The sequence below is a fragment of the Mytilus californianus genome, unplaced genomic scaffold (genome assembly GCF_021869535.1).
Source record: "Mytilus californianus isolate M0D057914Y unplaced genomic scaffold, xbMytCali1.0.p SCAF_1, whole genome shotgun sequence".
NCBI classification, from domain to species: Eukaryota; Metazoa; Mollusca; class Bivalvia; order Mytilida; family Mytilidae; genus Mytilus; species Mytilus californianus.
Window position 1 is genome coordinate 131316280 of NW_026262581.1, and position 26701 is coordinate 131342980.

The 26701-nt window shown below is 31.4% G+C and overlaps 1 protein-coding gene across 8 annotated transcripts in view; it reads left to right on the top strand.

Annotated features, from left to right (window-relative positions):
* Nucleotides 1-24791, top strand: part of LOC127734421 (regulator of G-protein signaling 22-like) — a 49700-nt gene extending 24909 nt beyond the window's left edge. For 3 of the 8 annotated variants that reach the window (XM_052244268.1, XM_052244272.1, XM_052244281.1), the window contains 19 exons: nucleotides 839-1069; nucleotides 2496-3763; nucleotides 5395-5556; nucleotides 7189-7366; nucleotides 8363-8544; nucleotides 8922-9342; nucleotides 10281-10382; nucleotides 11800-11994; nucleotides 12388-12471; nucleotides 13050-13382; nucleotides 13845-14072; nucleotides 14904-15068; nucleotides 15352-15531; nucleotides 16275-16436; nucleotides 16907-16924; nucleotides 18327-18365; nucleotides 21870-22098; nucleotides 22479-22590; nucleotides 23467-24791. In XM_052244268.1, the coding sequence (XP_052100228.1) occupies nucleotides 839-1069; nucleotides 2496-3763; nucleotides 5395-5556; nucleotides 7189-7366; nucleotides 8363-8544; nucleotides 8922-9342; nucleotides 10281-10382; nucleotides 11800-11994; nucleotides 12388-12471; nucleotides 13050-13382; nucleotides 13845-14072; nucleotides 14904-15068; nucleotides 15352-15531; nucleotides 16275-16436; nucleotides 16907-16924; nucleotides 18327-18365; nucleotides 21870-22098; nucleotides 22479-22590; nucleotides 23467-23656 (4479 nt within the window). In that variant the 3' untranslated portion in view covers nucleotides 23657-24791. The remainder of the gene's footprint in view (nucleotides 1-838; nucleotides 1070-2495; nucleotides 3764-5394; nucleotides 5557-7188; nucleotides 7367-8362; nucleotides 8545-8921; nucleotides 9343-10280; nucleotides 10383-11799; nucleotides 11995-12387; nucleotides 12472-13049; nucleotides 13383-13844; nucleotides 14073-14903; nucleotides 15069-15351; nucleotides 15532-16274; nucleotides 16437-16906; nucleotides 16925-18326; nucleotides 18366-21869; nucleotides 22099-22478; nucleotides 22591-23466) is intronic. The other 5 variants (XM_052244269.1, XM_052244306.1, XM_052244290.1 and 2 more) reach the window with 5 other exon arrangements.
* Nucleotides 24792-26701: the final 1910 nt, after the last annotated feature.

Below are 26701 nucleotides of genomic sequence, written 5' to 3' on the forward strand. Positions count from 1 at the left end.
GCAGGACAATTGAACCTTTGAATGATCAGGGTATTGTTGCAGTCACGTTACCATTAATAGTTAAATGATGACCAGTAATGATAATCATTTTATGGCAAGGTAGATACCATCATTTAAAATTTAATGGTTCATCAGCCAGATTTTATTAAATCTTACAAAAAGAAATGTCAAGCATTTACTTGAACTGTTTGTATACCTTATAGTTTTATTGCCCAGCAAAACACAAATAAAGTCAAATTTATGTGATAGATATGTTTACAATTCAAATATATCCTGATGTTAAGAAAATTCTCAAATATTTTATTAGCACTTTAAAACATGAGTCAGTAGAAAAGCTATGATTGATTTGTACTTATATTGAGTTGTATAGATATTTACAGGTCATGTGTTTATATTTGATAATAAAAAATGCCACTGGTACTAGAAATAGCCCAAATATTTCTACAAAACTCTTTAAGATACCAATGTTTTTGATAATGAACCTTTAATTTTCTTAAGTTTGGCCTATACATTATCATTACACTCTATGAAACACAAATTCTGAGCTGAGTTAAGACTGGGGAAAACATCTTACTACATTTTTGTATTAACCAAATCTCCATTCAAGCAATTGTAAAAAAACACTTTATGGTATTTTTCTCAGCTTAAGGAATATGAGGGAACTATATTTGACAATTTGCATCATCACCCTTTTAAAAACATAGATTAATAATTTCATACTGGTTAAACTCAAATCTTTTCCATAGGGGTTAGTCAACTACAAATTAATGGTGGCAGCAAATATTCAATACAAATGTATCTAATTGATATTCAAATTGAAATATATGCTACTTTTCAGTCTTTTCCAACACCTCTCTGTTTCAACAAGGAAAAGACCGGTTTTGAAGTTGTCACAGAAGCCAGGAAAGAAATTGGCAAACAGATTAAAGCCGCCATAAGATCACAGAAAAAGCAATCAAAGATCTACAAAGTGGTGAAAAGTCACAGTTTCATAGATATACCACTTATACCAATAGTAGAACCTGAAGGTCCAGATCATATTGAAATCAACACCAATTACACAGTGACTGTAAGTACATATCTCCTATCATCTAGGGATTTCAGAGAATTTGATTGGTTGTGCGTTATCACATGCTGACCATGTTTATTTTTAATAAAATACACCGTGTTTACAAGAGTTATCTTTATTAAAATTTTCAAAGTTAACAATAGATGTTTTTTCCAAGGATCAGATAGTCGGTAGAATATACATTTTACACAGTCCATCATTGACCTAAGATGATATAACCATGGTCAATAAATTTTATATGGGGATTCAAGCTACATCTCATCCCATATAAAAAATACTATATTATAAAAAAACTATAATAGATAGATTGAAACTTGAAAGACTAAAAATAATTAGCAAGACAAGATCTACAAATAAGTCAACATGGCCAAAATTGTTAGTTGTAATTGCTCTTTAATTATAAAAAGAAGATGTGGTATGATTGCCAATGAGACAACTCTACACAATAGACCAAATGACACAGAAATTAACAACTAAGGGTCACCATACGGCCTTCAACAATGAGCAAAGCCCATACCGCATAGTCAGCTTAATGTAGATTTTTTTCCAATTTTCAGATCTTGAAATAGCCAAAATGATCAGCAACACAGGAGCTTTTAGATAAGTCAACATGACCAAAATCTTTAGCAACATCTTTAGTCAACTCCTGATTGGAGTTCTTGCTCTTTAATGACGTTTTTTCTAATTTTTGTTTGTTTTGCCTACTATCTTAATAACTATAAAAGATAGGCACTTTAGATAGCAAAAATTATCAGCAAGGCAAGATCTACAAATAAGTTAGTGATGCCCAAATCGGTAGTAGTCTCTTTATAGGAGTGATTGCCCTAAAATAATGATTTTTTTTTTAAATGAGAGTAAGAAACTGAAAACTGAAAAAATGAGCAGCAATACAAGATCAATAACAAGAGATTTTTGTCAGGAATTCTATTCTAATCCACAATGTTTGATAATGTCCATAGTTGAAGATGCACATAGACCTAGGTGAGCAACACAGGCTCTATAGTTAAAGGTCAAGGTCATGATAGCTTTACAGAAAAAAACAGCCTTATAGAGTATGCTTAATTGTTTTAATTTGATTGGAAATTTCACAATATTATGCATTTATTACAAAAGGAAATCCATCTAGCTGATCATGCTATTTAATATAAATAACTGATTTCAGTTTGTTTGTATGTGAAATCTATTTATTCAAAAATTTTTAGTGATTTATTCTCCTCTTGATATACATGTAGTATAAATGGTTCTACTAGTATTCTAAATACTTGATGGATTTGTATAAAATTTATGTAAAACCTTTATGAAAATGTCATTCAGTAATACATATGGAATTATATGCTGTTGTTATTTCTTAATTGAACTAAATTGCTTCATTCATGCCTTTGATGTATCAAAATAAAGCTAAAATGTGATGTTCTTCATATTACAGACTTTAAATAAGGAACAGGGTATACACTGGGTAAAAGAACGCAGAATGCCAGCATTTTTAGAAAGTGACCTATACATGGAATATCGTCTAGCTAATCTAGTATCACAGGCCAAAATTACTGGAGACCAAGGAGAATATATATTAATGAGAATAGATTTCAAACCAAAAGTTAAACATAAAAAGAAAGTTGTAGAAGAGGAAGTAGAAGTGGATCCTAAAGAACAGATGATGAAAGATATGTATGTTTGTATGGGCACGGCATCAACCACTGATACAGACGCTTGGTTTACTGCTGCTAACATGGCAACAGTAACCAGTGTTACTTCCTCAACACAGTTAAGACCAAGGAGTGCTGAAATGACAAAGCGTCCAGTCAGTGCACGACCAGTAAGTGCATATAGTTCAGTAGATAATTATAAACGGTCTGAAAGCGGATTAGCCTCATCTTTTAAAAGTTCTGTGTATAGTAATTATAGGAATACACAGAATTCTGATGATTACGATGATGTGTATTCTAGTAAACTGTTTGCTGTTGATGGTAAACCTATGACCCCGAGACCCACAGATTCTGTTTGTGCTGTTACTGAAGATTATAGGGATAAACATAACCAACCTTTCAGTTCTACTGTATACTGTGTACCTAAAGTTGACAACAGTGATGCCGAATCTGGATTAGATATAAGTGATGACACAGATTCTGTCGATTCTAAAGATAACATTGATCAGTTAGAAATGCTACAAAATGAAGGACAACTCTGTTCAAGGAAAGGAAGTTCTGATAGTATAGTGTTTAAAAATATTGATGATATAGGAACTGCAATAGTAGGTGCTGTTTTAAAGAGAACTGTGTCGTCAATTTTAAACATACATGATGATGATCTGCCTTTGGAAATATTAGATCAAATTCCAGGCTGTGAACTGTCAAAACATATCTCATTGGAGCATTTAGACAGAATATCATTACAAGAAGTGCAATTATCAGAGGAGGACTCAGAGTTTACTAAGGTAACAGAAGAACAACTATCAGAAAATGATAAGAAGAAAGAAGAAGAAAGTGATGCAGACTCGCTTCTTGACAGTGAAGATGATTATGAAGAAGAAGATACTTTCTTCAGGAAACATAAAGCAAAGACATTTAAGCTGACAAACAGGAAAGGAACAGAAAAGTTTAAATCATTCTTAAGTGGGACAATGGGAGAAAGAAATTGGAACTTGTGGCTTGATATTGATAAAACCAGGTTTATGACAGACGATGAAGCTATACACAGGTGAGTTTTTCAGATCAAGTTGATAACAAGTGGTGAAGCTATTTACTTGTGAGTTTATCAAACCAGGTTTATGGCAAATGGGGAAGCTATTCATAGGGGAGTTCAGGTTTATGACAGATGATGAAGATATTCCTAGGTGAGTTTGTCAAACCATGTTTATGGCAGATGAGAAAACTATTGGCAGGTGAGTTTGTCAAACCAGGTTTATGAAAGATGATGAAGATATTCATAGGTGAGTTTGTCAAACCAGGTTTATGACAGATGATGCAGATATTCTTAGGTGAGCTTGTAAAACCTGGTTCATGACAGATGATGACGATATTCATAGATGAGTTTGTCAAACCAGGTCTATAGCAGATGAGCAAACTATTTGCAGGTGAGTTTGTTAAACCAGGTTTATGACAGATGATGAAGCTATTCACATGTGAGTTTGGAAAACCTGGTTTATGACAGATGAGCAAACTATTTGCAGGTGAGTTTGTCAAACCAGGTTTATGATAGACGATGAAGCTATTCACATGTGAGTTTGGAAAACCTGGTTTATGACAGATAAAGCTATTTACAGGTGAGTTTGTCAAACCAGGTTGATGGCATATGATGAAGCTTTTCACAGGTGAGTTTGTAAAAACAGGTTTATGAAAGATGAAGCTATTCAGGGGTGAGTTAATTTAGCCAGGTTTATGAAAGATGAGGAAGCTTTTCAAATGTGAGTTTGTCAAACCAGATTTTTAGTTATCTATTGAAAAAAAAAGAAATTAATATTTTGGCTTTTTCCTTAAGTGATGTTGAAAGAACATAGCTCATTTTATTCTTGTCTTTAACTAGGGCTAACTTTTAAATTTTGCTGGGTCAGAAGAATGAGAACAACTATAACCTGGGAGTCATAGAACCTTTTGTACCATTGATCTCAAGGTTCAACTGTTGATAGTGCATATATAACAATCTGCCTGTCAATATACACAGATAACAAGGGAGCCAAAAATATATAGCTCTTTATATGTTTTCTCACCAGATAAAAAAATATTTAATGAGTCAATATTCCAGTCTGCCTGTTCAAATCAAGCAAATGAAAATTTCATTATATAAAGTTTTTTTCTGTAATCACACATTCTAATGTTGAATCATGCAGAGTAATGAAAATCAAATGTTCTTTTCTTTAATAAAAAATCTGCTGGTGGGAAGATAAGCATTTGAATATCATTCTTGGATTAGTTTAAAATCAATGACATTATATATGATATCTAAGTCACTTTATGATGTATTACACAGGTATTGTTTGTGTATTGAAATATTTGTTAAAGTTATTATACTAAAAGTCTAAATCTTTAATCCATATTATGGAAATTAGACAGCTACTGACCGTTTTGAATTAAATAGTTGACATATAAGTATTGATATCATAGCCATTAAAATTAAATGTGAAGAAAAAAATATTTATGAAATAATTGAGACCAGATATTACTAGTAATACATTCATTTTTATTCAATGAGATGCATGTAGTTTTATGTGTATATGTTAAATATTTGGTGATGACAACATTCACTAATCCCCACCCCTAACTCAAGGCACAATCAACTTTCCCGTACTCTTCATTATTGTAATGTCCATGACACTGTCTTGTCTTTTACAGGCATTTACTAGAAATGAGAGAGAAATATTTCATCCCTGGTTCATTGTTTGAGTTGACTACTGAACAGAAGACAGATCTAAATCTGACCAAACCATCATCGTGGACTAAAGAACATCTCATAGACATACAGAATAAAATAGCAGAACCACTTGTTCTGTACTGGTTTGTTGTTGTCAGAATAAAATAGTCAAGTCATTAGATCTGTCGTGGTATATTTTATCAGGTTCCTTCAGGTTTCCAATGAAGAGCTGTTGGAATCACTTTCTCTCCTAATTACCTGCTCAGTCCATTTCTGATGCCAGGGGGCAATACTCTCCTTGTTACACTGAATGATATTATTGGTGGTCAGGAAAGTGCATGATTCTTCTCAGGTCATATCTTCAACAGTTTATAATAAAGCCCTCTGATACATTTGATTTATAGTTTTTTATTCTTACTGTACTCATATGACTAAAATTGTTAAGAGAGCTGAAACTTTCCAGCTTGTTCAGTTTGTTCTATAAATCAAGTTTGCCTCTTCATTTGTTTTTTAATACCTCAAAATGCATTAAAACTATGTTTAATTTGTATTGAAATTGGATTGTTGATGTTGAAAGTGATAACTTCTGTTTTTGAATGAATTTCATAAACTTCTACTTGTTGGCTTGGAAAATGTGTAAAGAGCTTAGTATGCTCTGCATGTGCTTGTGTGTATGAAAGAATTGCAATGTTGAATGCAGTGCCAAGATCAATAATTTTGGCAGCTTTTAAGAAGAGAAGTCAAGCTTGTGTTATAATATGATGAATGCCTGGGTGAACAATTTGGTTCCAGGACAAAAACTTTTGTGAAATATTTTTACCAAACTTTGCATGATGATTTCCATGGAAAGAGAAAGACCCTTTCTTGATTTTGAGATCAATAGGTTAAAGGTCAAGGTCATATCAGCTATTGAAAGTCTGAAATTTAAGCAAAATTTTGGTTGAAACACATGTCAAACTTTGTTTGATAATGACCCTTGGGTTGAGAAAGACCCATATTATTTTTGGGTTCAATAGGTCAAAGATCAAGGTCAAAGCAGCTATTGATTAATTTTATATAATTGATTTGTTTCCAGATGTAAAGTTTAAACCACATATCCAACATTTACAAAACTTAGCTTCATAATGGCCTATGATATACAAAACAACTATAGATTTTACATACTTAAAGGTCAAGGTCACAGCAACTATCCATAGTGAAATTTTGGCAAAAGTTTGGTTTCTGGATGTTTTCTTTTGAAGTTTATATCCTGCTATCACCAAACTTGGTTCAATGTATTATGCCTCATAGGTTGAGGCAGAACACTATGCTCTAATTACCTCTTCCCCTTTTGATTAAGCTTCTGTTCCAGAAAAAAAACTTCTTCTATACAATGAACATTTCCCCATAAAGGAAAATGTTAAACTTTGTAGCAGAAGACACTCACTACCTTGAAATTAACAATCCATGGGAAAAAAACATTAGTATATGACTAAAAACCTACAAATCTGTTTCATGACAGTAATATACGAGAATGCATGTAATGGCATGCACAGACATTGAACATATTTGGATGTTGTTTGACGAAAAAAGGATGTGTAAACAATTGAAAAAGATGTTCATGCAAATAGCATATTAGTTGTCAACTATGGCAACCCAACAGTACAAAAAATATTTAAAAAGTCTTTTGGAAGCATAAACATGTACATGTATTTTTTTCTGATGAAGTGTTAACTTAATTGTTTCTGTAAGAATTTAGTTTAGAAATTAATTACATGTTAAATTTTATGTTTCAGGGCTCCTAGATTTTTACTGACCCAATTAAGAACAACAGACCCAGCCAAGCATGCTGAATACCTCAATCTAAAGTACCTTAAAACCAAGCCTGATGTATTCCCTACTCGTCCAGCAGCCAAACTACTGCCACTACGTCCTAAGTCATGTTTTCCAAGGTTCAGACAACAACCTTTTGAGGCAAGTATACAATGTCTTGCTTAAAAAGTAACTTAAATCTGGCAGATCGATAGATATTAGACAAAGGAAAGAGAAATATATGCTTCATTTCAAATGGTTGAATTATGATTATGCAAATATCATTAAGTTACATACCAGAGGCAGAGTAGTGAAACATATTTTAACACAATCATTTGGTAATCCATACAACATATACAAATAGTGTCTCCTCCATGACAGTCTTGAACATAAAACCAAATATTGAATAAACAACTCTACTAATTTTTAGTGTTTAGTACTGGTCTGGTATTCGGAATGGCTGTCACTGTGGAACACAGTTTAACATTGAACACTGTATGGAAAAAAATATAAAAAACTTTTTTGTCAGAAAACACTGTCAAACATTCAAACATACTATCCACACTGTTCTGTGTCCACACTTGTTAAGTTACATAAAATATTTTTAAGACACTTGACCACTCAAAAACATTAGAGATGGTAGTATGAAATATAAATTCAATTGAGTTAAACTTTGCTTATTCTCATTTAATATTTGAAACAACCTTGTTATCGGTTTTTACATACATTATTTTTAAATTTGTGCATTTTCCGTACATCTCCCTTTGTCACAATGCTTATGTTATTATGTCACAGCAAGAACCAATTGTTCAATGATGTCATTTATGCCAATTAACCTCTGATCAACAGTTATAACTCATTCATGAAAAACAACACGATATTGGTCTGTGGAATGACCACATGTCATTCATTTGTATAAAACCAATCATGTTTATTTATATACCAAAAAAAAAAACCAATAAAGTATCCAGATTTCTGGTATTCACTTTTTTAAACAAGAGAAGAAAACAGATTAAATTCAAACAATTTCTTTGATGTTCTAGTTTTCTTCAGCAATGATTTTGCCATTTTGTGATCTTATTTATTTAAATTCTGTTACTTTATATTGCAAAGGGTTGCAGAGTTATGTGCATTAATGAAATACTTATTTATTCACAGGATCTACCATCTACTACTCAAGATACACAATTTGTGACTTCACCTCCTGTTGGTTACCGTAGAAACTACTCATCATCAGCTTTCACCTATGACAAGTTGCATGGTACCAAACAGACAATTATCACACCAAAATTACCTATACAGAAAACAACAAAACCTCTGATTTCTGGTCAAAAGTCAAGGTAAAAATACGGCTTTATCTTTTGAATAAGAATGATATGGAAACTTAAAAGATTCGATAAAAATATACTTTACTGTCTTTGGATGTATTTCATATCTCTCTAAAACTCCTACTATTCTACAGAAACAAACCAAATTTAAAAATAATCTGCTAAGTGTTGTTTCAATTTTGGTCTTTTTATTGCCAAAAAGGGACAAGTGCATGCTTATAGAGATGGTATGCATATGTTATCCACAGCTACTCTGAAACTACTCTACTTAACCAATGAACAAAACTTGAATGCATTCTTCAAAAGGAAGTTTAGTTATTTTGAAATAAGAGATGTCTATTTAATTTATAAAGCTAATTGAAAAAAAATAACCAATGATTGCATTGTAGGCCATCCACTGCAGGATCATCACGCCCAGTATCAGTCAATAGACAAACATCGCGTCCAGTGTCAGGGAATAGACCATCATCCCGTCCTGTATCTGGTGCACTGCCAGCGTCACGTCCAATATCTGCACATCATTCATCCCGTCCAGAGTCAAGAGATGCAAATCGTCCAGTTTCTGCACATCGACCAGTATCTGCACATCCTTCTGCAAGTAGGTCAGAAACATCCACTAGCACACCACAAACACAACTACGACAGCGACCTCAGACAGCAGGAGCTGGGAGAGAAAGAATTGGTTCTAAATGTTCAGATGAGTCAGATTTTATTGGAGGACACCGGATGGAGGCTTTGTTACAAGCACTGCACCATGAAAGGGAAGCTGGTGGATTCTTCAAGAAGTTCATCAACAGAAGTGGCAACAAGGTTGTAACTAATCACTGGGATAAATACATGTCTTTTAACATACTTTTACTTAAGTTTATCATTGTTTACAATACTGAAAAAATAGAAATGTTATACTTCATATCAAAGAAAAATTAAACTGTCACTAAACCATCATGTAGAAACACAAGCATACTGCAAAACAAAAGAAAATCCAAAAATTGCATGAAAATTACTAGTATCAATGTTCAAATTTACAGTTTTAAATCAGCTTTCTATCGTATTGTCTATGATTGTTTTAATTAATAATCTTGTATTTTGATAAACTGTATAATTTCTGCAGCCTCTATTTACTTGACATGTATTCTGTATTTTGATAAACTGTATAATTTCTGCAGCCTCTATTTACTTGACATGTATCTTGTATTTTGATAAACTGTATAATTTCTGCAGCCTCTATTTACTTGACATGTATCTTGTATTTTGATAAACTGTATAATTTCTGCAGCCTCTTTTTACTTGACATGTATCTTGTATTTTGATAAACTGTATAATTTCTGCAGCCTCTATTTACTTGACATGTATCTTGTATTTTGATAAACTGTATAATTTCTGCAGCCTCTATTTACCTGACATGTATTCTATATTTGATTGGTTCTCCAAAATAAAAGAATAATATTTTCATATTTGATCAGCAGTTGTAAACTGTATGCGTGTTTTGGACCTGTCAGACACCTACTTTCTGTTTTTCAATACCTTGAATTACGTGTGGGGTAATAACTGGTAACACTACAATGTTACAGATGTGGATTAATTGCCTGAGTTTCTATATACATTACACATATATTTTGGATTTTACACTCATGGATTAACTATTTGAATTTCTTGAGTTACAATTTGCATAACTTATTTTATATTTCATTGTTGTTGATTAACAGTTTGAGTTTCTATTTACATGACATATATCTTGTATTTTACAGTTGTGGATTAACTGTTTGAATTTCTGGAGTGAAGTGCAGGACTACCATTGGTTATTTTATACAGAATTCATTGACCCATATATACTACAGAAAAAAGCAAAGGTATTGAAAACTATAACTATATACTAATCAAGCAAAGATGCTGCTTGAACTGCTCGTCTTGAACTGCTTGACTTGAACTTGCGTTGACTTATGTGGTTATGCTCCGTGTTGAAGGCTTCATTTGAGATGATTGATTGATTGATTGATTGATTGGTGTTAAACGCCACTTTCAACACTATTGTGCTATTTCGTGGCGGTCAGTTTTTATTTTTGGAGGAAGCCGGAGTGCCCGGAGAGATGAAGAACAGCAATAAAACCATTGTCCTTTTCTTATGGTTTTGTCTAGGGCCATATTCTTTCTTGTCCTTTGTAAACTCATAAATTATTGTGTAGCTTTTTCTTGCCAAAAATGGGACATGGAGAAAATTAAAAACAGCGAAGTTCAATATTTTTGCAATGTAATTAATTGAAAAATATGATTAGACATTGGCCATTCTAAAATTTTAAATATTGTGTTTAAACATCTTGTTCAAATGTTTCTGGTATTGTTTGATATGATAATATTGCCCCTTTACAACGTGCAACCAATAGTCTTTTAAGAATATGCATGTAAAGATTTGGTAAAAACACAAATTCAAAGAAATATGTTGCTATTAATATGAATGTTACAGGTTCCAACTTCATTTTTTTTTAAACTTACAAGTCTTAAGAAAATATGATATTTATAGTCCCTTGACTGGAATGGAACAACGTTATTTGATCTTAAGATTAAACTTTGTTTATTTGTGTCTCCCCTGTGATGAAAGTTGGGGAAAGCAAGACTTAGGGATTGCTTTCTGGCTGTGGCAACGATAGCATCAACAATTGTTAAGTTTTCTGCTTGAGTTAGTTTGATAGGAACTACTTGTGATAGATCATTGACATTTAATGTAAAATTGCATTACTATTGGTACATATCAATTTAAAGACTATTTCAAGGCCCTGCCCCCTAGGTCATGGACCAACGACTTTGAATTAATCAGCAATTTTCAATGTTAAGTTTTCTGCTTAAGTTAGTTTGATAGGAACTACTTGTGATAGATCATTGACATTTAATATAAAGTTGCATTACTATCAGTACAAATCAGTTTGATGACTATTTCGAGGCCCTGCCCCTAGGACATGGTCCAGTGACTTTAAATTAATTAGCAATTTTCAATGTTGAGATTTCTGCTTAAGTTAGTTTGATAGGATCTACTTGTGATAGATCAGTAATATTTTGTATAAAATTGCATTACTTTCAATATATATTAGTTTGACGATTATTTTTAGGCCCTGCCCACTAGATAATGGTCCAGCGACTGAATTAATAAACCATGTTGCTGTCCATCAAATTGTCTTTTTCTGAATTTTATGCCGAAAGATGAGAAAAATCTCTGTGTCAACAGTTTATTTAGTTTTGATAATTGAACATTTGATAAGAAATTTCGTTTTTTAGACAGTATATTCCAAGTATATAGTTATTGGAGGCATCTGCAGCATTAGCTGTAGTTACAGTATCCGACGAGAGGTAGCCAGATGTCTACAGCCACCATTCGAGGAACTATTTGACTCAGCAGAGGAATTTTCTATAAAGGAGTTGTATGTTGCATGGACACAGATGATTACTGTAGACATGAAGACTTATGGAAAGGTCAGTAAGGTTATATGTGGCTTTTGTGGGGAAAATGGAGGTGATATTTTTATTTGATAAACTAGGAGATGTTGATAACTTTGATTAATAAAGAGATTAAATAACTTATTGAAAATTATAACTTGTTGAGGTAGGTGTTAGAGAAATGGGACAGGAGAGAGTTCAAAGCACATCTGACGATGAAGATTCAAAACTATATAATGTTTGATTTAGAAATATTCATGTATGTGTATTAATTCAAATAAATATTGAAACTGCTCAACGATTTCATAAGTAGCTGTTTATTAACATTTAAAAAATATTCACTGAGAATTGTGAACATTTACAGTATAAGGGAGATAACTGTACAAGTTTTATAAGTTATAATGATTCAAGTATTTTTACTGTTAATAGGTAGAACTAATAGAGGTGGTGAAACATTTAGAGACCAGATCTAAATATGTCCTCAATTTACAGAAAAGAGGTTTGATTAAAGAGGTAAGACATCAGAAAAGGTGGTTTTTATGCCCCACCTAGGGGCATTATGTTTTTCGGTCTGTGCGTCTGTTCATTCGTCCGTCCGTCCATCTGTCTGTCCCGCTTCAGGTTCAAGTTTTTGGTCAAGTAGTTTTTGATGAAGTTGAAGTCCAATCAACTTGAAAATAAGTACACATGTTCCCTATGATATGATCTTTCTAATTTTAATGCCAAATTAAAGTTTTGGCCCCAATTTCACGGTCCATTGAACATAGAAAATGATAGTGCGAGTGGGGCATCCGTGTACTATGGACATATTCTTGTTAATGGCTGTATTTTTTCAAATATTTAGCTTGTGTATATGATACAAAATTTAAATTCTGATGTATATAAACTGTGTTGATATAAACTTTCTGACCATCATTTATCTTGTTGCTTTTGATGTTTACCTTTTTCTTATTTCTAATTCATTTTTTTTCTTAATTCTGCATTATAAAATATTCTCTGTAGGGCTCATAAAATATTAATGCCATATTTGGGGCTTAGTTGTATTTTATATACCAGACATTGAGAAACTCATTTTACATTTCAATATGTAGAGAGTAGAAACTCCGGAGGATCCTATGGAGAAATATGAAGATCCTGTGTATGACCCAACACTGCAGGAAAGAATACCTGATGAATATAAAGACTACACATTAGAAAAACTTGTTGGAAACCGTATTGAGTTAGAGAACTTCCAGGTGTTTCTGAAGGAGAATTACGCAGATACTGATTTACTCTGTTGGATGGCTATTAGAACTTTCCGTAACATTCCATACACAGATGAGAAGGCTCGAGATGAACTGGCTACATCTATACGAGACAGATATCTTAATCAGAAATATTTCTTTGGTCCGAACAGTCCAGCAGGGAAGAAAGGACAAGAAAAGGTATAGATGCAAATTTTTACGAAATTCAGATATATGTACTTAAAAAATAATGTTAAGCAAAGTGAAATGTATCATCAATTTTTCACTAAAATGTATTAACTTAATATCATAGATACTGCCAATTAACATGAATATTAAAAACTGTGCAAAATCAAAGTTATTATAGATGTGTTACTATATTGGCCTGGTTCAGGTCATTACAGTACAGACATTTTGTGCATTGACCAACAGGTACTTACAACAAATATTAGACTGGTAAGGGTAAAATGGTAGTATGTTTTATATTTGCCTAGTAATTGCTCCTTGACTAGGCATTCACCTTTGTGTTTGCAACAAACTATATTCTTAGCTTATCCTTTGTTTTGTCATGAGTTAAGTGTATCATGAATACTTTCAAAAGTATTGACAATTATGTGCAAGTAATATATGGAACTCATTACAGAAGATGTATTTTATTTTCAGGTTATGGCTGCTGCAGGAGGTTATAGCCAGTTATTTAAGAAGAGGCCACCAAATGAAGTGTTGATTGAAGCTCAGAAATATATACGTGATAGGCTGGAGAAAAAATGGCTGCCTTTGTTCTTGGCCACATCAGAGTTTGCTGAGAGACAGAGACCAAAGGCTGGCATGGATGATGTAGTAGATGATGTCTTAGTTATCAAGAAAAAGAGATCACATAATATACAAAGGGTTAGTTCTTTTCATATTTATTACAAGTTTAATAAAATTGAGAATGGAAATGGGGAATGTGTCAAAGAGACAACAACCCGACTATAGAGCAGACAACAGCCGAAGGCCACCAATGGGTCTTCAATGCAGCGAGAAACTCCCGCACCCGGAGGCGTCCTTCAGCTGGCCCCCTAAACAAATATGTATACTAGTTCAGTGATAATGGACGTCATACTAAACTCCAAATTATACACAAGAAACTAAAATTAAAAATGATACAAGACTAACAAAGGCCAGAGGCTCCTGACTTGGGACAGGCGCAAAAATGCGGCGGGTTAAACATGTTTTTTGAGATCTCAACCCTCCCCCTATACCTCTAGCCAATGTAGAGAAAAACAAACGTACAACAGTACGCACAGTAAAACTCAGTTTAAGAGAAGTCCGAGTCCGATGTCAGAATAGGAAACAAAAGAAAATAAACAAAATGACAATAATACATAAATAACAACAGACTACTAGCAATTACTGACATGCCAGCTCCAGACCTCATGTTCTTTTAATTGAAGAAAGAAATGCATACATGATGCATAGGATTTTATAATTTTGCAAATGTTATACAATTATTACCTTATTTTCTTTTATACAAATGTATTCACAAATTAAGTGTTACACAATACCAAATAATATTACTGGTGACTAACAATAAAAAATTGATGTATTGTTTTGTTGCTAACTGATTTTATATATCCCTTAATTTTTATCATTTTGAAACACACACAAAAATTATTTAGTTTTTTTTCTCTAGCATTAATCTTTGTTATGTGACATTTACTTTTTATTTATTATTGACAGAGTTTGGATAACAATAAGTTTATCTCCTCCTCTAAAGATGTTATAGTCTTCCGTAAAGGTCTGCTGAACCCAGTGACAGAGTTACAGTTCAGGAGATATGTGTCTATATATGGTGACAATCTAGAAAATGATGTACTTTTCTGGAAAGAAGTCCAGGCATTTAAGGTATCAACTATTTACCCCTGCTATCAGGTTTTTCAATATTGTTTTATTCTGATGTAATGCTGTAAAATATTTGGTTGTTTTGAAACTAAGAGTTGTATATTTAAATGAGTTTCACTAAAATTTTGAAAGATTCTTTGGTATTTCATTATAATCTGATGTATTTTACTTTTACTAATTATATTTATATGACTATGGTTATCATGGAGGAATTGATCAGCCTATATAACTTTAAATATCCTTTACACCACTTTTAATTCCATATTTGATGTTTATAAATTTTCAGGAACTTTACCATGTACATAGTGATGAAAGTTTGATTCAGGAGAAAGTTGCAGTAATAATAAGCTGTTTTATTGACTCACAAATTCCACCAAATATCCAGATTGATATTTCACCTGATATGGCAGAGAAAATTGTAGAGAGAAAATATGAAAGAACACCTTACTTATTCAGAGAGGCTCAGGTTAATATTTCTTCCATGATTTCTTTTCTGCCTTGAATGAAATGGTATCACAGTATCCTGTCCTTTCGTACTACACAAAATATATTTCCAATATCATAGTTACAAAAATTTGAGAGAAAAGAACTATAAATGGAAAATTTCAGATGATATTGAATTAAATATGAATCCTGATTTACGATACAAGCCCTTTTGTTTATCAAAATAACAGTAAATCAACGAATTTGGTATTTTCAAATTCATAATTATACTTGTGTTTTAATATGACTGATTTAGTTTAAGCATGCAATTTTGCATTTAATTTATGATAAGGATCTAATCTTTCACTTGTTCAAAATATGGACATGTGCATATGTCTATGTCGATCACGAGATCATTTGCTTGATATCCTTACGAAAATTAAAAGAGTAACTTGGAGGACCTGAGCTTTATCTTACATACGTGAGTTGCAGTTTTATAACTTGAAAGGCATTCAATCAGAATTTTTAAATGATTGCCAACCAAAAATATTCAATTTCTGATAGAAAGGCATTGAAAAAGTCTGATCTCAGTAAGTTTTCAAATTTAATACTACAAATATGTAGGTGTTTCAATTCAGTCATTTGAATTTTCAAATTAGACATAACTGGCAAATATGACTATTTTTTACACTTGCTCCCCATTATACAAATCATGGATCAACATCTGAAATTTTTTGTTGGAAAGAAATCAAACAAAAGGGTCATGCAAATACTTTTTTCTTTCAGTTCACAGTTTTTAGACATCTATTTCGATTCTGGGACAAATTCTGTACATTTAGGGGAAACCATGCAGAAGAAAAGATATTGCCAACAATAGAGAGAATACGGAAACATGAGAGAGCAAAACAGAGAGCTGAACAACAACGACTGGATGAGCTTGCTCTCAAGGTAAATTTACATTGTATTTTTGATGATTTTCCGAGTGATTTTATGTTTGGCATTGCTTCATGTATTCTTGGGATAGAGTAGAATCTTCTCGTTTCTCATTTTATGTTCTGAAATAGAATAGATATTTCTTTTTTCCTGTACATATTAAGCTTATGGTATACAATAAATTAAAGTTATTTTTTAGCTAAATATACAAAATTCTCAGTTGAAGTTCTGTCTTTAATATGAATTCATTAAGTAAAGTAGGTATACTTTATAGAGATTTTAACACAATTTAAACGCTCACTTAAAATTAATGAAAACTACTGCAGTGTACTTGTCCTGTTATTAATTTGTCATAAATTACCGTTTGTTATCAAACATTAGAGGAGTACAGGTATGTTTTTATCGTAAAGCTTGGACGTTGGCACGTTTTCAATTTAGTTTTCAGATTTAACTATTTATGTACTATTCACAATTTTATTCTAAAGGAAGCTGAGGAAAAGAAGGTAAAATTGTGTGTTATATGATTTATGTCACCCTAATTTTACACATCAATTTACACACTTATCATTGGTCAGATTTAGATTTTTTTTTGATTTGGTAGATTGATTTTTTTAATGATTTGTCGGATTGCAATAAGATAATTGAGACATGAAGGTAAATTCTTTCTATGATCACACAAAGTAAAGATTAGTTGTCACCTAGAATTTTTTTTTATAATTATCATATCATTCAGTAACATTGATTTGCTCTCTTTGACTGTAAAACCTCTTTATTTGAATTTATAATTTTCACTAATTTATTGTGGCTAAAGGGAAATAATTCAGTGTCATTTCATGAAGTGATTAATTATTTTTTTTTTATTTTGATGTATTTGTGTTTCTCATCCAAGAATCTTAAGTATAACCTGAACTACACATGTATATACCCTGAATTGTAAATATAGCACTAAATTTCACCTGTTGTCAAAACCTTGCAGTGAACTGTTGATATATGAAAATAACCCAGTAAAATTTGCATTTTGAATTCAATTTTGTAAGATGATAGATTTTTGGTCATGTAAACAATACATGACATAAAGATGTGGCGATTATTCAAAATCATCACAATCTATCTAGCTTTGAGAATAACTTTGAATTTCAACAATTCTTGTTGTATTTACAGGCATATAAGGACCTTGTTGACTTGTTTAATTTTATTGTTCTGTGCTAAATTAAAATATTACAAATCCTGATAAGCTGAATTGTATCATGCGACTTAATGCCCTTTTACTAACTCGTGGCCCTTCTGTTATTCATCATATTCTACTAGTCTATAAGTTTACAGAAATTGTTATCTGGGATAAGTTCTCATATGTCATATTTTGTAAGTGTTACTAAAAGTCCTTTCATCACATTTGTTTTGAAGTTATAAACATCTACATTGTATGTGGACTATGCAAAAATGGAGTTCAGAACTTTTGATACCACACAAGAAATGATATAAACTTTCATATACTTTACTAGATTAATATTAGATACTAAAGCCATCTTAAATTAATATTTTATTAAACATCAGATTAACTTAATCTAATCAAAAAATATTTTTATAACAGTTTGTGAGTTTTGATCAATTGATATTAAAAAAAAATATATGATATGACAAATTTGAACAAAGTTTTGTCTATTAAGAAAGGTGTAAGTCTCATTTGTCAGAAAGATAATGATATTAAGCAAAAAAACACCAAACAAGTCGATTTTGTTTGAACACTTGAAAGTCTTACTTGCTGTAACAAACAAATGTAATTCAGTCAAGTTAAGTTGCTAGTAGTTTTACAGTGTATAGAAACTTATGATCAGAGATCTATATTTAGAATGAACAGTTTTTAGATTTGGGTCAAATGCATTTTTAATATATTCATCATTACAGCAACCTCAAAGGAAAAAGAAGCTAAAGTTTGGCAAGGTTGTAAGTCAGTGTTTATGTAACCAACCTTGGCTGTTTATGTTGCTTCACAGATTAAACCTAGCTTAACTAAAACAATGGTTTAAGTTCGTTGAGAGCATCAAATTTAACTATATAATGCATGAAAACAGCTTCATTAATTATGTTTAGTTTCAGGGTTTTCAAATGATAGTTTGTCCTATAATGTAATACCCAGTGTTATAAAACACTTTTTATATGAAACTAAATCTTATAATAAAAAAACTATATTTTGGTATGACCTCTCGGTCAAAAGCAATTGGTCTTTTTGAAATTGATTGAATCAAGTTAAGGGTAGCAGGTTGAATAAACACACAATCGGTGAATTTGCTTTGGGGAGCAGGATGTATAAAAACACTATCACAATATAATTTTTGTCAGGGATTATTGACACTACCTTGGAAATCGATTGAATTAGTTTAGTGGAGAAGGATATATAAAAAACACTATCACATTTATTGTGAAATTGATTGAATCTGTTTAGGGGTGCAGGATGTATAAATTCACTATCACATTCAATTGGACTAGGGTCATATAATCCAATTCAAGATATGACATTGTGTTCACTTCATGGTTTTAGTATGCTTTGTCTTTTGTTTTGACTCAGGACTAAATGGGTGAAACTTAAATGACTATTGATGTTGCTCCATAAAAACTGCTTACTGGGTAAAGTTGGAATTTTTTTTTCTTTGTTGAGTAGGAAGAACTACTGATATACTTTCAAGGTATTAGTGAGAAATATTCAGTTGTCAATCAAATTTTGTATGAAATGTGTATTTCCAGTTTATCTTTAACTTTTTTGTCCGGTTTAATTTCAGACTTGGACTGAATTAACAAAGTTGTACTGAAAGTATTACATTGTTTTTTGTTTGATAAAAGGTCTCTTCTAAAAGTGGTTTCACTGTTTAAAATTTTATTGGTTCAGTTTAAATGTGTTCATATTGCCTGAATGTCCGACCATTAACATTTCCACTTCAATGGAAACTAATGTGATTGAAACATAAGAATATAAAAATCAGGATCATTCCATTTTCTCATTTAAGGTATACAGGCTCATTGATTTTTTAACTTGAAAATGATTCAAAAATATGTAACACCACACAAAATTTTCTGACATTATTAAAGTCTGTAGCCATTGTGATTTTGCATGATAGCCTGTAATTTGTGGATACACCTTGTTGTTAATATTTGATAGCACTATGTGTAGGAGAGCTGTATGCCTGAATGATATACAATTACCTAAAACAAAGACTTTTTATCTCAGGTGACCATCTTCTCACTTATACAGTTATTTAATTACATCTTGGAAATTGTCCAAGGTCCAATTTAAAATCCAGTTAATTTATTATTCGTCTGCCTTTCAATAATAACAAACCTGAATAATTTTTTCTCAATGTATGATTGATTAAACAGGTCTATTTTTTTCATCTTGTGGAATATAAAACTGCATTGTTGTTTTTATCATTGAATCAATCCAAAATTTGTTATAATGATTTCCATTTTGTAGTGAAAAGAGTATTTATTATATAGAAATCAATTCGTTGGAATTTGGATTTATTTTAAATTGCATGACAAAATACATTAGTGACTGGATATAATGTGCATGACTTTTAGTATGCATGTTTAGTTGCATGTATTCAATTCATATTTTATCATCTCCAAGTATGATAACTAGGGCAGCAGAAAGTATGCAGCATTTTCAACAACTGAAGGCTATTCAATTATTTAAAGTAAATTGTGAATTTTGCTATATTTTGTGTTTCCTTCACCAGACTAATTTAAAGTTGTTTTTTCTAAAGTATGAATATTAACAACAGCTGTTTGGTTTTGATAGATTTTGAAATAACTTTTTCTTAACTGCCATCATTTAAAAAACAAAATTGTATTTTGTATATGTTTTTGTTACACATGTTACAGTGTTGGGAATGTGTAAATAGCAAAACCAGAAACCAAGAAACCAGAAATCAGAAACCAGAAACAAGAAACAAAATATAAAAAATGTTGAATATTATTTTTTTGATAACTAAATAAAATTGACATGATATAATAACACATGTGTAACTGATAAGGACTGTTCTTTATGCACCTGCTGTAGCTGAAAACCTTATCAGATGATACATACAAAAAAGTGTCAGTTCAGTGTTAGACTGCATACATTGACTTGTTACAGATTTTTAATTGTGTTGAAAGGTAAACATTGATTATAGATGTTTTAACATTGTTTTACATTTTAGCTGTAAACATATCTTTCAAGTGGCAGTTTGAGTACAAATTGTGTCATGTTATTTAATCATTTAAATGAATAGTGTCCAGTGGCCACAAGTGAAATAGAAAAAAAAACAATCATCAGTTACACTCTTCATAGTTTCTATGTAAAAATGTGTAAAATAGAGAAAGATGACACAATCTTCAACTGTGTATAAAATGGCTATAATTCAAGCATGTACATATTGGGTGCTGGTTTAACTGCTGTTCTCCCTAGTATTTTGGTTAAGACTGAATGAAGTTAAAAAGTAAAAGGATGTCATATCAGTATTAAATTTCACAAAAATGACAAAAAATATTGAAGAGATGATTCAAATGTCAATGTAACCATTAGGGTTAAACGAAACACCGGTATTTTATCCTAATTTGCAAAACACTTAGTTTACATAATTTTTACAATATGAAGAGTTTACCAATAGGTCTTCTTCAGGAAAACCTTTTTAGACATTTTTCCTAAATTTTAAGTTTTGTTCGACTGGTGGAACAGATGATTATGTGACAATGAAAAAAGGAAAGAAAGGAAATCATAAATCAAATTCAGAGGTGATATTTCTTACACTTTATAATTGTTTTACATCAACAACCCTTTACTATAGTAAACACACTAGTAAAACATCTATAAACAATGTCAACCTTTCAACATAATCAAAAATCTGTAACAAGTTATGTATGCAGTCTAACACTGAACTGACACGATTTTGTATATAATTAAGTTTTAATGCAATTGATAAGGTTTTCAGCTACAGCATCAGAGTCCTTATCAGTTATACATGTGTATTTATATCAGGTCAATTATAATTAGTTATTAGAAACATATTCAATATTACATATTTTTAATTTCTTGTTTCTTGTTTCTGGTTTCTGATTTCTGGTTTCTTAGTTTCTGGTTTTGCTATTTACACATTCCCTTACAGTGTTGGTATCAATTTTATTTTGTAAAAAAAAATATTCAAAATATGAAGATAGACTGCAAGTTTAAAAATGCAAAAGCTTTGATTAAAAGGTCACTCTCTGACTTTTTAATGGTTTTTCATAATATTTTGGAAAAACTATTATCTGTCAATTTTTTTTTAAATGTAAGACATAAGATAATTGTTTATTAAACTTTATGTATTCTACTAACTTTTATTAACACTTCTAGTAATTGTGATTCATATTTGACTATTAAGTCTTTTACTTTATAAAAAAATCTTCCCTTTCATATTTTTGTCATGTACATTACAGAGAGCTGAAGAAAGAGCTGCATTAGGACTACCACCAGAGAATGAAGAAGATGAAGATGCACTTGACCATCTACAACATTTCAGTCACCATGACGATGATGAAGAAGAACATGGGTCTAATGAGAAGAATAAGATCTCATGGTCTTATTCTAACTACATGGCTGCTCTGGAAAAGGAGGATATTCTAAACAATACAGATGAAAGTACATTCGGATCATTGTTAAATTTTGGTGAGTCCGGCATTGTATTCAGATTACACTAAGAATGATTTAAAACCATTTTATGGATAATTTTTGTACTGCAGAGACATGCATTAGATTTAAATGGATTATTTCACATTTTAAAATCAAATTATCCAAGTTTTAGAGATATGGTAATTTAAAAAAAAAAGTGCTAGTGTTAAATGCCTAACAGAAACCAAAATTTATATACATGTACTGGTAAGCTAAATATATTTCAAATTGAATATTTTTGAATATAAAATCTTTTGTTCAGGCTTAATCTTTATTGACCAAAGTCAAATGTTGTTTTTCTTTTTGGTTAATAAAAATAGTAGATTCAGTGAGAATAGATTTTTGAATGTCAATTGATGGCTAATTTCTCTTTCCAGGAGGAGAGAAAAGCAGTGATAATGCTGATGAAGTATCATTAAGTAAACAGGATGATATTGAAACAATGTCTAAGAAAGAAACTCGTTCTGAAGAAACCCAAACAGAGAAAAAGTAAGTTAACAACATGATTCCAACAATATGACAAATAAAGATACTGTTTGTAAGACACATAGACAATACAACAGTACATAAACAGGATGATACATACAAATCAAATCAAATCATTTTATTTCCTAATTAAAGGGCCCTTAAGGGCATATCAATTACAAACAAGAAAATAATAAAAAGACAAACATGTATACATTCATTTTAGACATACATGTTAATTGAGAAAGACATGGTTTCATAGAAGCTCAAAGAAAAAGTAAACAGAGGGTGAACATATCAATGGGGGCAATACAAATTCACAATTCAAATAAAAACAGACAACATCATGAGTAAAATAGTCTGCAAAATACTACACAGAAAACTAAAGATTAAGCAACACATCCTCCATCAAAAACTAGGGTGAACACAGGTGCTCTAGAAGGGTCAACAGCTCCTGCTCAACTAGTGACACCTGCTGAAGTGAATAGAATCATAAGAAGCACACCTCTTTTGAGAAAACTCTAGAGAAAAAAGAAATATTAAATATTTGGTCTACTTGATTCTGAACATTGAAGACATATTTGATACAATAAAGTGACAATTTACAAGAAAGAGTTTGTTGAGGCTCTAGTAACTAGTGCACAAGTTTTATAATACTTTGAAAAAGGATATGGAATAGAAGTTGGTTGAACAGTGACAGACAATTGGCATGATTGGTTTCAATGCATCAAAAATTTAATATAAAAGAAAAGAAACTATTAATAGTTTTTATCAGTTTACTAAAGAATACACTTCATAATTTGAAAAATATGTATATGAAAAATTCCATATTATGAGCTGTCAAGAAACAATTCTGATTTAGGAGACATTGTTTCTGATAATTTATATATAATCTATTAGGAAGTCAACAAAGTCAAGCCCAAGTCCTGACTCTGATAAAGGAGGGAGCAAAAAGAAAGTTACACGACGGAAAGGTTCTGTAGAATTCCAGAAAATGGCTTCTCTTGAAGAGGAAAAAGAGAACGAAGAATCTAAGAAAAAGTCAAAGTCAAAGGGTAAAGGTCAACAGTTATTGACAGAAAAGAAATGAAATGTTTAATCTCAATCATAGTACATGTAACAGTAAAAACAGTAAAATGTTAGTGAATACTTAACTTAATAATAGTCAGTCAGTTAGTTCATATCTGTTACCATACAGTGGATTGTTCAATGAATTGTTTTTGTTAACTCACAAAAAAGGAACAGTGAATGTGATGTTTGAGCAGTTCTAAACTATTATGATTATGTTTGTGAGTTAACTAACTTAAGACTGTGTATCTATTGTACAGGGTTGATGCAAGTTATTGTAAATCTTTTTTTTGACTTTTACAACAAGAAAAACTCTTGTTTTATTTCATTGAGGAGTTTTAACTCTCTGTCTCTGGAGTTGAGTTTGTGTTTAACAGGGATAGATTTTTTTTTAAATAATTGAAACATTTGCTGACATTTTATTGATTTACAAAGTACAAGTAAACACAGAAGCCTGTATAACTGTAAAATGGTCATTTTGTAAGTTGAATGGTAATTTGATTGTTTAATAGTTGGAGCATATTATTACATGACATGCAATTTCTGAATTTGCAAGTAAAATGTAGATGTAGGTATTTAATTAATTTATTTTTACAGTGTACTCTCTAATATTTCAAAGGTAGAATTACAATTATTATTTAATCTTTTCATAGTAAACTACAGGAATCTCAGACAAGTACACATTGTATCTACCTGCTATTTTATCTATATCATGTATTATATGTTAATTTTCAAGCTAAGTTAAATCTCAAATGATATTCTATATTCAGTCTACAATCATATATGATTGTGATGTTTCACAGTCTCCAGTCCTATGGTTGGCTGACTGACTTACATGTTTTTTTTATTTTGTTTTATATTTAACAATATTCTTTATTTAAAACAATATTTGATGATTGATAACTAGCTGTGCCTAGTATATGATAATTTATTACTTGATAATGTATTTTACATGTAATATTTTACTTCAGATGCCTTTCTGTTTTGATTATGTTTTGTATTATAGTATATACTATAAGATGATTGATTTTAAATGTGATATAAATCTTATAAATTCTAGTTAATTCCAACCTGTTATGTTTTGTCCTCTCTTCCAAGCAGACTGTGATGTTTTTTGTCTTCAAATAGCTATATTTATAATAAATAATGCTACATTTGTTGATTTTAAGTTTTTATATGCCCATCATAGACATGAATAGTATACCCTTGTCCATCCTTCAGTCTGTCTTGTCTGTTCATCTGTCCACAAAAGTTAGAGAATGCTTTGATTAGATTTCATCAAAGTTGTATGAAATATTTTAATCAATGGAATTAATTGTTTTGGTTGTCATTCCAGAAATAAAAATTTCTTATTTTAAGTCATAAAAAATCCCACTTTGTGAAAACCCCCAAAACAAATACACTGAAGATGAAATCACCAAAATGATCTACAACATATTTGTTAAGTTTGGTGGATTGATTTTTCAACAGACAGTCAGTATTCCGATGAGTACTAATTTTGCACCCGACAGGCTGACTTGTTTGTGTATTCATATGAAACAGAATTCAGACAAAACCATCTAAAACACAAAGAATAAACACATCATGCAAAGTTCTATCCTGTCAATCAATAACCCACATTTCAGTTAGTGCTTGCATCTCATGTCCCAGTGAACTTGACATTAAGGATATTTTCGAAACTAGAAGGTTTATGGTTCTCTCCAGCTTCCTCCACCAATAAAAATTGATCACCACGAAATAGCACAATAATGCTGAAAGTGGCATTAAACACCAATCAATCAGTCAATCATGTCCAAGTGAACTTGACATTAAGGATACTACCGAAACTAGAAGGTCTGCTTTAATACTTGATATTATCAGCAATATTGACGCAGATTGACAACTTCAATCAAGAATCTATGAATACAAGATAATTGCAACTTTCCAATAGTCAACTTCTCAGTTCTCAGCAGTTACATATCTTTTGCCCCATAGTATGTCTTTAGTCATGTAGTTAGTTCAATCGTTAGTTTTTTATGTTGTGTTTTGTACACTGTTACATTTATTTGTCTTTTGTTTTGTTGCCATGGCATTGTCAATTTGTTTTCGACTTATGAGTTTGAATATCCCTTTGGTATCTTTTGCCTCTCCTTTATGGCGTTTGCATATCTCAATTGATAGACTCAATCATGCATGTTCACACAATACAGTCTTCATTAGCAGTGGTGTGCTCCTTAAACAAAAGCTGGTCCAAAAGGGGAATGAGGAAGAATGAAATCAACACTACAAGTTTAAAGGCCACAATCATTAATTGGTTGACCAATAGGATATGTCTATGTATCAACTCACTAGTGACATGTTCTCGTAGTCTTAGATCTTAAGATACCAAAATAGTCATCTAATCTGTAATTTAACGTATTGTGTCCTATTCCAAATGGTGAGTTATACATGGATAAAAGGGGACACTGACCCTGTCTAACTACCTTGTCTCTCTACTTTAAGATTCCCTCAGTCTTCTTTTATTCGCTAGTGACCTACTACAATATTTTAATTTATTCTTGAAACAATTATAATAGTTTTGGTAAAAACTAATCAAAGATAACATGCTTATAATTTACAGGGACGAAGCTACTGTTAGGCACATGCCTACACATATTTTTTTCACAAATATTTTTTTATTAAACGTTATCTGTAGATGCACGTGAAGACGTCACTGAAACTCTTTCCCATTTGTACACTAGTCTATCATCCTTAGTGAATGGAGTATTAGAATTGTATGTACATTATATTCCACCTTATATAGAAACTAAACACTAAAACTTTGGTTCAGATCATTTCACTTCTATAAACAAATACTCGAATGAACCTCAACATGCTCAAAACCCTGACATTTTATACGTAGATAAATGATTATAAGTTGTTGTTGGCTTTCAACTAGCTTTCCACTTGGTCTTCATCCGACTTACAATAAAACCCTTTCCAAAGTGGGGCTTCCGTTTGGCTGTGTGGGATGTATAAATACGCAGTCACGTCTGGTCAGAATGGGGACGTTAAATCCGATGCCTAGTGTAGAGAGAATACCAGGCCC